This window comes from Opisthorchis viverrini (assembly GCF_000715545.1).
Source record: "Opisthorchis viverrini unplaced genomic scaffold opera_v5_80, whole genome shotgun sequence".
NCBI lineage: Eukaryota > Metazoa > Platyhelminthes > Trematoda > Opisthorchiida > Opisthorchiidae > Opisthorchis > Opisthorchis viverrini.
In genome coordinates, this window is record NW_008751735.1 from 1,597,601 (window position 1) to 1,608,655 (window position 11,055).

General features: G+C 46.9%; 2 protein-coding genes across 2 annotated transcripts in view; one reads left to right on the forward strand and one right to left on the reverse strand.

Moving 5' to 3' along the window:
* Window positions 1-636: 636 nt before the first annotated feature.
* On the forward strand, window positions 637-993 carry T265_04678 (hypothetical protein; the record flags this gene model as incomplete). Its single annotated transcript, XM_009169469.1, has 1 exon — window positions 637-993. The coding sequence occupies one exon, from the start codon at window positions 637-639 to the stop codon at window positions 991-993; it is 357 nt and encodes a 118-aa protein (XP_009167733.1).
* A 484-nt stretch (window positions 994-1,477) lies between these two features.
* The window catches only part of T265_13566 (hypothetical protein), a gene marked incomplete at both ends in the record, with an annotated part of 33,117 nt that continues 23,539 nt past the window's right edge, over window positions 1,478-11,055 (reverse strand). Inside the window, 3 exons of the mRNA XM_009169485.1 lie at window positions 1,478-2,258; window positions 2,345-2,649; window positions 9,091-9,342. Of these exons, the coding sequence (XP_009167749.1) occupies window positions 2,085-2,258; window positions 2,345-2,649; window positions 9,091-9,342 (731 nt within the window). The remainder of the gene's footprint in view (window positions 2,259-2,344; window positions 2,650-9,090; window positions 9,343-11,055) is intronic.

Here is an 11,055-nt window from a genome sequence, read left to right on the forward strand (position 1 = left end):
CAAAAGTACAATAGACTGTTGGATGATTGTCGTGCTGTAAATGCTAAACGACGACTGGCAGTGGGTAACCCTTATGCAGAGGGAGAGGGGGATTACTGTGCCAAAGAGAGCTCGTTGGGACGAAAGCCAACCATCACAGAGTTGGTAGAGAATAAGCTTTTTATGTTTGGCGCAGCGGTAACCGTGGGGCAAGGCAACAACCCCACGCTTAATGACAAGGTCGCTCCTTAACAAGTACGCTGGAATAAAGGGGATACTACACGTTCATTGATCAGTGTATTAACGAAACGGCACAAACCAGTTGGTCTAGATATTTGTATCCAAAAAAGAAGATTGTCTCTGGCATAATGGATGCTAGCAATCCGTGGTTGAAAATGTCAATATCTTGTGTGGACTTCGAGGAACAGTCGGGTTCATTATGGTGCGTAGAGTGAGAATCACCACAGTCTGGATGAGAGCGAAATAATCCTCCAAACCTTTATTTATCGATCGATGGCGGGTTATTGTTCCTACGGAGTCTGGTTGAATGTCGTCATAGTAAGTAAGGGATGGCTGTACACATCGGAAACAGACCGAATGCTGCTACTTGCATGTAAATCAGAAAACAGCAGGTGGGTAAAAACCTCTCAAAATTGCATGACCGTGGGATGGCCATTGAAGACATGGTCAAGGACAACCTTCAGCTCTAATGCACAGTTGAAAGTTACCTGTTGCTTCAAACATTTAGGTGCAAGCCCATCAAAGATTATGACCTATCCATGGGAGACACGGTTTACGGGAGCTTTAAAACCGAGGCACACCAGGATGCAATATGGTTCGCCCAACTCTGTCAGTCGATGGGTGGATCGGACAGCACGTCAAGCTTTTCAGGGATTGACCAACCTCTGGGGTTCAGGCTCCTTTGATGAGCCCCGCGGGGCGACTTCTATCGTGATAAAATGTCTCGACAATCACGAGGAAGAATCACGGGCCAAGAAGGAAGTTATACCGTGAGAGAAACAAACTCAGAATGGGTGGCTCGATTACCAACCAGGGGAGTTGTGCGAAGACCATCTACCCATGCCCAGTGTGCACTGGATGCGTCGACTCCACTTTACAAACTTCGAATTGAACAAAGGAATGTATGCAACAGTATTTCCAAAGCACGCACCAGCATGAGACGCTCACTCTGCGAAGCACTCACCTAAGAATGGGAGAATGAAAGAATTCCAACCATAATAGGAAGGTAAATGAAATTTGACATATTTTCACTAGGTCGAGAGGACTGACACCTTGAAATGACTTAATCTACCAGGCTCCTATGCAAGGTATTTCACGAATATCCCACAGTCACGAAGGAAGACTATGGAAATGCAGATCCTTTTAGGCGTTTTAACACCTAAGTGGTGTCCATATAGCCATGCCTTTGGCAGTCAGTCGGTGGGAAAATCGAGCCTTTACATATTTCACTGTTCCACCGAGGTTTCTTTAGAACGAGTAAAACAGTGTCATCCAAGACCATAATGCGCACAAAACGGAGTAGGGGAGAAGGGGCATCTGTAATGAGAATCAGCAAGTGACCAGCGCACACAAAGAAGTAAGGCGGAAATCTGTGCACATGCAATGAAGGCATGCTAACTCACGGAACACAGGAGAGACGCATGAAAGAAAGCTTCTAGTAGTAACTGTAAGGGTATACAGATAAATTCGAAGTTGGCCGGGGGGGCATCAGAAAGATTGTAGGAGATAAAGCAGGGAAATGGTGGACAGTAGGGGATCTGGATAAACATGGGTGGTGGATAAACGAGGGGATGCGTTCGAGTAAATCGAGAAAGGTATAGATGCATTGATGGCATAAATATACAACCTTTTTCACGAAAAAAAAGATCAGAGGCGGCGTGAATGAGTTAACGGGGTAGCACAAACAACCCCTCCGCTGATTTGGAAGTGTGTTACCACTCGGGAAAGAATCACAATAGCAAATTTGAGCATTTATTGTCACCTTCGATGACCCGAAGCTGACAAGCATGCGCTGTGAGAACAGTATGCCAGGCCGGACGCAGCATAACGTTGAAATAAGTTCGTCAATCTATCTGGATGGGTGATCAAAGAAATGGGTTTGTAGAATGAACGGTAGTGTTCGAAGAAACGGCTGAAAACGGGTTGCTCTGAGCTGCGTTTGGGTATGCTTGGGGCCATTGTTGGTACATAGAAGCGTATGCCGTCGTTGGGATAGGTACCTTGGGATAAACCTGGTTCATATTTGGTACCGGAGAATACTGAAACAAAAATAAGCAACGTGTAGAAACGGAGTTGAAGATATTTCCCAAGGATTGAAGGGCAACAAACGATGAAGGACACTCACCCAAGGATTAGTAGGTCCCGATGCGGGTGAAACAGCTGGTCCTGTGAGCTGATTCAACGAGGCGGAGTTGCGCATGGAGGTCGTCTGGACCGGGTTAGTTGACGGCCGCAAAATCTGGCTAGTACCTGTCCATTTTACAGCGGTTACCGAACCGTCTGGAGCACGATAAGAGGCTGCAGGTGAGTCTCCTGTGACCGTCAAATTTCCAGCCAGTTGTGCTAATCTAGCATCGAGAGCGGAGGATGTAGGCCCATTACTAGATGGCACTGATGGTGCGTCGTTTTGAGTAGTGCATGTTGTCTCACCTACAGATAAACGTCAAAATGGGGAGGGGAGTTGAGGCATGATTACTTCATGCTAGGTATTTTTTTACAGATCATCTGACGTCAAGCTAGTGAAAATGAGTTATCACAAGACAGACAATCGACCGTAACCACCAGATAACAAAGATTGCGCGGTTACTAATGAGGGGCGTTCTCGTAACGAAACACACAGATTCTAACGATTCTCATCCAAAAATTAAACCAGGCACCATGTGTGTTCGACCGTGTAGGGTTGAGGGAGATGACGACGAGAGACAACAGGACCATTCCCATATTGCACTTTGCGAACCAGCTATCTGGCGATAATACATGACAACCAAACCGAGCTAGGAGAAAGAGAAACATTCAGACGTTGCAAACAAAACGGAAACGGAAGGCAGTCGTTGCCTGCTGCCCACATACTAGTAACCCCACCACAACCGTTCAAATCCAAAATTAGATAGCCGTAAAAGTTCAGATGCGTGATTGAATTCCGGTAACGAGTACACAGGTGATGAGCTATGACAATGTTATCGACGGAGATATACAACACACACCACCCAAGAATCAGACGCTAGCGGTTACAAGTTCAACCACAATAGGACCGAAGCGAACTGGACAACTTTTAGGACTGCTGCTTTTGAGCCTGTCTGTTCACTGATTCTCGTCGGGCCAAAGACTGACAGCTTTTTAAGATCGACCAATTGCTTCAAAGCCTGGTCAGGTTTATTGTACCGAAGGCACTGAATGGAACACGCTACATGTGGATGCGACATGACCAGTTCTTGGCCATCGACTTGCCATATTTGGTAAAAAAAAACAGTTACACCCGACTTAGGGCTGTCACCCGATTACGGTGGTCTTGCTACTGTGCTGCAATGATCCTGCGAGGTATACTGGTTGGAACTCATTTCCTGAAGGTTCAATCATGCCAGGAGGGCCAACGGGAAGCAGCCCGATGAAGAACAGCGAGTCCCCGCGCTGCGAGTAATCGTATTACGAGGCGGTCTGGGGGTGAAGTCGTACTGTCCTGTGCGACAGGAGTGTGAAGGCAGTAGGGCGCTTCCCCCAGGCGACCAGCATGTCCATATTTATGGAAGCAGCCATGCTGCCTTCCCCCAAGGAAGGACGGGCTTGAAAAGATGGGCCTAAAAACCGCACACTCCGATCGCCCAACGGTTGATCGTAACCGCCGGCGCATTATTCAGTATGGCCTAAATACTCTTAAAACCAGAGTCTGGTGCTGTTCAAAAGGCAACTGCTGTGCGCACCTGCACTAGGAGTGAGAGAGTAATGCCTTATTCTTGCGCCCTCGGACCAGGCCGGTTCTCTACAGCCCAAAGGCTATTGAGTCATTGGCTCCGGGAAGGGCCCCCCAAGAAAAACCCAACAACCGTTCAGACTATTGAGTCACAGACTAGAGGCAGGTACACGAACAAAACCCTACATTCTCCCACTGCTTTGTGGGTCAGACTTTTCGGTCAACGGCTCAAGGTGTGGTGCCTCAACCAAACTTCCTTCTTCGACCCGAGCAACTGGGAAGTATCATTTGCCCTTGAGGCTCTTCGCTCAGTGGCCTTCGACCACATTCCTTCCCCACACATCGTACAATGCAGTGCACTCAACCCATCTACCACTCACCTAACCACCATTCCGTGCCTAAACCTTCGCCAAGGAAAACAAACCAAAATAATCACTTACTAACTGCAAAAAATCTGATCCTCGTTGCAGCTGTCCATGTCCGTACTCTAGGTCAAAAGTGGACAGCAGGAATCCTTTGCTAATACCTGGCTTTCCCTGTCTGTCGATGTGTGTTGCGTCTCCGAAACTTGCATACAAGACCCCGCTTCGGTTGTGCTCCTCAAGTCGCTTAGGACAAGCTCAAATGTTGCACATTTCACTCTTCACTCGGGTATCCGGTGATCCGCATGCAATAACTCGTGGTATCTACCGCATGGTATCTATCTTCCAGCTCAGGGGCTGAAAGAGCCTTACTGGAGTGGATCCCAGTAAACAGTGTTTATTTGTCGTAGCAACATACTTCAGTTCTAGGGTTGAAGAGGACGAGTTTCAAGATATGCCACGACTGCTTCGGTCGGCAGGAAGGGCGGATATCGTAATCCTGGCGGGTTATATAAATGGCCAGTTTGGACGACTAAGCTCGGAAGAAGCAGAAGAAGAAGAAGAAGAAGAAGAAGGTTTGGTGTCGATGTTGAGCCTACAGATGATGCCAAGCGGCTTCTTCAGTTGTGTGAAGATCACTGTCAGTTCCTGGCCAGTACGAACTTCCAAAACAAACGCTCGCATCCAGTTACTTCGAGGCCATCTGTCGGGAGACAGTCACGGACTCAGTTGGGCCATGTGGTTATCAGTTACCAATGGGGAGCCCCAGTTAAGGATCATCGTTCGCTCTGGGGTAAGCAACCTGATTCCGATCATGCCATCGTGTGGGCCCGCAGTATAAAATGATGCTACAAGGCTGGGTGTGATCAAACCCAAACTTCATGCTTTCAGACGAGCCAATCAATGTGGTAGATAAATTTGTTTACCTGGGTAGCTGTAAAAGTCCCGATGGACTGGCTGGAGATGAGATTATTTCTCAAATCGGATAAGCCAGGGCAGCTTTTGCCAACCTCCGACACCGATGGCCCCGGCGTGACGTGAGTTTGCCTGTCACGGGCAGGGTTTACAATGCGGCAGGGCGAGACATACTGCCTTATCGTTCAGCTGCAACACCCTTCCGGTGCCTAGCTGCCATGCCACCCGAAGGAAGCACGAGGGCTGGGATACTACCAGGTTGCCCAAGCCTAGACAGGGGAATTCGAGAGGTGGAGGTCGGGTTCGAACCACGGACCCTGCGGTCAGTAAATTCGCGCTCCAACCACTTGGGCCATCTCGCCCCTTATAGATCAGAGACGTGGCCTCTACGCGCAGGGGACATATGGAAGATGCTAGTGTCTGAACATCGGTGTCTCCGAAGCACTAGTCGGCTCTGGTGGGAACATTGGATTAGTAATGTTAAGGTATGCCATATGGTCCTAGGAAAAAAGAACTCTACCGCGATAGATGAATTACTCACGCTTCCAGGGTTAAGCTGGTTAGGACATGTACCCCGCGTGCCAGAAGAACGTCTGCCTCGCGGAGCTCTCTTCGCCCAGCTCTGTTCTGAGTGGAAGTGACCGAGATGTGGACAGTGTATGATCTGGCTACGAAAACACTAACCAGTAAATTTATTCGGATCGGCAACTGTCACCTCCCTGGACGGGGATTCCGGGACTCAAATCACCAGTGATTAACAACATTGGCCCAATCGCGCAGTAGGTGGCGCCTAGCTATCCGATCCCCGAACTAAATGAACATCCCATGGCTTGCAAGGCTTAGCTGTCCCGTTTTCCAGTGATCGAAAGTGTAGGAGCTGGAGCCAATGTGCCAATGGTACACGGTTTGTAGCTGATCAATTGAAACTGAATTTGAACAACCGTTATATAATTCGTATATGTCTCTATATAAGCTTGACCAATTGCAAATGATGCTTCAGATAAACTGTCTTTGTTTGGATTTATGAGGAAACCAGGGTGCGTTCCTCAGTCCAGCTTTCAATGCAACACGAAAGCATGAGTACATTCTCGAGCAGAACGTTCAACAAAATACTGATTTTCATGCTTCGCAAAATGTAACCGAACGGTTGATATCGAAAATTCCCAACCAACTGTTCCAACATCACGTACTGTCAAAACCTACTTTACCGTAGAATGAAGTGTGCACAAATGATATGAGGCTTGTAGTTTACAGCAGTCTAGAGTTTTGGTTAGTCTAGGTGTGAAATCGTTTCCATGTGACCATCCATTGTGACGAAAAAAGTCGAAATAACTCAAGAATATCGACAAATACATTCATCTGAATATCAACTTGGTTTTGACGGGAGACCCAACTGAATCGCTCGTTTATATGCCTCAAATGAATGTGCTGCGCAAAGATCGCGTCACGTTTCAGTTAGTACGATGTTCGAGATACCGAAGTATATTTTCACTAAGGAAACTACTCACGAAGTCAAATTCTTGAACAAACAGGAAGGAAGACGAAGGTACTCAATCCTGAGGTTGATAAAAAAAATCAACGATGAAAAGTGACACATGAATGATGCCCGTGAATAAACTTCGCCTAATACAAAAACGGAAAGATTGGTAACGATAGGGTGATAGAACCATCGCAGAGAGTAAGATTGATCAATGGTCCCGGGGACTGGAAACTCAAAGCGATTGTATTTTGTGATATATGGGTATACCCTCTGCTTGTGTTTACAGTGAAGGTGGTATAAGTTGTCATCGAGAATGTGACCACAAAAAACGACAGCGCTGACAAGAGTAAGGTGAGCAGATACTCGGCAGCACGCAACAGCTAATGTGTTATCAGAGAAAAATTAAACGCGGTGCATGAGTGATACAAATGTGAGCGAGAAAATACACGGTTTGGACGATTACCTGGTACGCAAGTAGATGTTCGAGAGCAGAAAGCTGCCTCAAAATCGATTGACGGTTTGGCTGGATGAAGTGGACGCATAGAAACAACTGCGTGTGACCGCAAGTGGAAAAAATGACACTGTCGTTAGAATCTTTCGTATTTAGAACGAAGATCAAAACGATGCCAACGGAATATAAGCTAATCGGAGTAGAGCTGAGCTTTCTGAATTACATGGGAACTACTGTAAGTCACTGGATCCGGTGACGTGATCAAGAGAAAGTGAATCCTTAATCAGTGTTGTCGGGTCGCACATGATTGCGGGAATAACGAAATCGTGAGATATTTTTCATATGGACAAGGAACCTTACTGTATCTGTTTGTATGGATTTCATTTGGCTTTCAGGTGCACGGTACACTTCATAAGAGTAAGAACTTGATGACTAATTGGCGAGCCATCCCCATCGGAACACACTGAATCGATTGGACAGGACGGTTCAAATCCAGATTATGGTGATGAACACTGCACAACTGGTCGGACATACGTGAGCGGTACTTACCAAACTAACCCTTTGACTTTGTGGACCGTCAGTCAATATGTCAGTGTCTATGGAGCAAAGGTGTCTCCCATAAATTCTTGAGCCTCCTCAAGGCGCTCTACGCCAACCCCCGCGGATGTCTGAAGGTCTAGAGGAAGTTCTCACTTCAGTTCACCACATCATGTGGTATCAGACAGGGCTGTCCTCTTTCCCCTTCAACTTCGTGACTGATACGATTATGGAAGACTCACTGTCAGCCTCTAATGCCCGTGGGGTCGAAGTGCTCCCTGGGGTGTTCGTTCGAGTATCTCTTCTTGGATCTGATCAGGTGGTAATGCAAACAATGTCAAATAATCTAAATAACACTGTCCCACGGTTTGGCATGTGCTTCAAACCTTCAAAGTGTAAAGTGCTACTGTAAGACTGGGTAAGCTCGAACCCTAGCCTCATGCTTGCGGATGAGCCGATTGAGATAGTAGACAAGTAAGTCTACCTGGGCAGCTGTACCAGTTCCAGTGATCTCACGACAAAAGATATTTCCATCCAGGTTGAGGGGGGGGGGGGACAGCTTTTGTGAATCTGAATCACCTGAGGCGTAGGCATAATACCAACCAGTCTACAATGCTGCAGTGCGCTTCATATTACTATACGGATCAGAAATCTGATGGCTGTGGGCCGAGGATATCAAAAAGCTTTCATTGTTTGACCACCGATGTGCTCGGAGCATTACTCGAGTCTGGTGAGATCAGCAATGCTGAAGTCGAATGGTTTCGGAAGAAATAACTAACCCACGATAGGTGAACTGATCATACTACATTGGTTGCGCAGTGGCTTGGTCATGCGCACCATATGCCATTCGACCGACTTCCTCGAGGGATTATTTTGGCACAGCTGCGCGAGGGATGGACACGAGCCAGGGGAAGTAGCGAAGTGTGAAAGCCATTACCACCAAAGCAGCCGCGCTGGACATTACCGTTTTTCTGGATGGGGATCCCGAGACGGAACACACACGGTTAGAGACACACACACATGGTTAGAGACACTGTCAGACACGACCCTCAATGGAGCTTGTACATCCAAGATATCGCCGTCAGTGCACAGCTCCCTTCCCAATCTCCCCACTTATAAGTCCACTGACTCATCAATCCTATTAGCCCCCGTCTCCAATACACAGCTACCAACCCCACCTCCCCAAATCATCAGTGAACGAAACTGTGGTAGCTATAACCATTGTACGATAAGTACACAGTTCTTACAGCTGATACTGCAATTAAAGCTATTCCATTATATCGACTAACAGAGACTGTTATGCGCTCATGCGGGAAGGCGATAAACCGAAGATTAGGCATTCTCTGTTTCTTTGTCAACAGCGGGTGAAGTGAAACGAAACTTATGGTACTTCACTCAACAAAGCAAGCGAGATACTCGCGTAATTCGGAAAACTTACTGCTGTTGGATGGAAGGCCGAAAGGTGCGTATTGCGATTGGATAGTAGACCATGCGTTAACTGCTGGATGCAAACTGCTAGGCACGGTTGACGTGAAGGGGCCTGATGCAGGACTGAGTAAAAATGGGTTTGAAGATACCACGGAAGCCGGTGGGGGAGCTGAAAAGGGTGTGATGACCGTCGCAGGAGGTATAAATACATTAGGTTTCGAAACAGATCCGAACGGATCTGAAATGTCTGGGCCAGTGAGATCTGCAAATGGACACCCGAAGACGTTTTTAGTGTGATTACATTGAATGGCGCAGTCAAACGGGTTTCAAAAGACTGGATAGTAAACATTACTGTAAGATCCCGCCAAAGATAAAGAACTGGAGGAAGATGGGCTATAATAAACCGGTATTCGGTACACTCACAATAACTAAGTGAACGATACGTATCAGCTGGTGTCGAAAAAATCAAAACAAATGTGTCGATGGACTAACTCCTCTACGTGGTCAAATGGCTTCAAAGTGGCACTTAAATTGTTTGATTGAAGACCAGTTACCAGTTTCACACAACAATGCTCACATGGAGCCAAAGGACAAATAAGTTGACGTAGTAGAAACGGATGCAGAATTCCAGATCAGGTGTGGACTCGGAGTGAGATTTCGAGTGTGGGTTTTACTTTGAAAACGAAGTTGGTGTAAGTGTAAAAGCCGAGGAGCATCGTACAACTTTGAAACTTGCACTGCATATCCTTGTTACGCATCACCTGGTGAAACTCTTGGTCAATCCACAACCGTGACACATTCTGGTTGATGTTGAATACCATACTAATCGGTTATGTATAGTCCGTCGGTTTGCAGGGTGATGAACTTACGCAGTGCCAGTTCGTACAGCCTTAGCTGGCTCCCCCAAAGATGACTTCCTACATGGCCGGTTTGATTCGCAACCTTTTAGCCTTTCTGAGTAGGCTAGGCGTTATAATCTCTAACGAATTGGAAACAGTGCGAATGGGTGTTCGAGCAAAAAAAGAGAACCAAACACGGCAAGCTAATAATGCGCTCCACGTAAAGTCATCCACTGAGACAATTCATGTAGGTATTAGGCAGACACAATTAAACTGGGAGGGATGGAGTGTAACCGATCGTGCAAGTCATCCGTGCACCTTCGGACTGCATTGCGCCTCAAATGTCGGTCAGAGGAGAAAGTGACCACATATTGTCATCGGGTTATTTGGAACGACTGCGTCGTTGTTCTCACCCTCAAGCGGTATTTTGTGAATCGGTCAAATATCAATGTGCCCTACTACATTCAAGTGTGTGGTTACCCAACCTCGCGATGAGGCATTCAGCCAGATTTATACGAACGAACATACATTCGGCAGGCTTTCTTCTCAAACGGACCACTCCCCTAGCGCCCAAAAATTTTGAAAAGCTTGGCAGGGTCACCAGAAGAGAACACGACTCAAACGAGAGCTGGGCTTAAACGACCCAAGCTTAAACTCACCAAAACATTCATCCTACTAACAGCCGATTCCGTGGATAGAGTTAGTGATAGGCTAACCCAAATCACAATGTCAATGGCGCTTTTGCAACAAGATTGACTATTGTTTTCGAAAAAGTTTGGTGACAATCAACATTCATCTAACAGCCGATTCCGTGGATAGAGTTAGTGATAGGCTAACCCAAATCACAATGTCAATGGCGCTTTTGCAACAAGATTGATTGACGTTTTCGAAAAAGTTTGGTGACAATCGGTAGATTTATTGCTGGGCAACGTTTCGCTTTTGACACAAAAGCTTCGTCAGGCCAAGTGACTAGGTTCCGAGGTTGATCGAGATTTAAGGCGGAAGGAGAACCAATCAGCTAAGTCCAGCTAAATCTCTGTTGTGTGTCGGCCGAGGGATTTTAGTGTGTTAGAGTGGTTGAACAAGTGTTGGGTCGGTGGGGAAACCTACATGTGTTTGGGTCCTGCCTAGGGTCT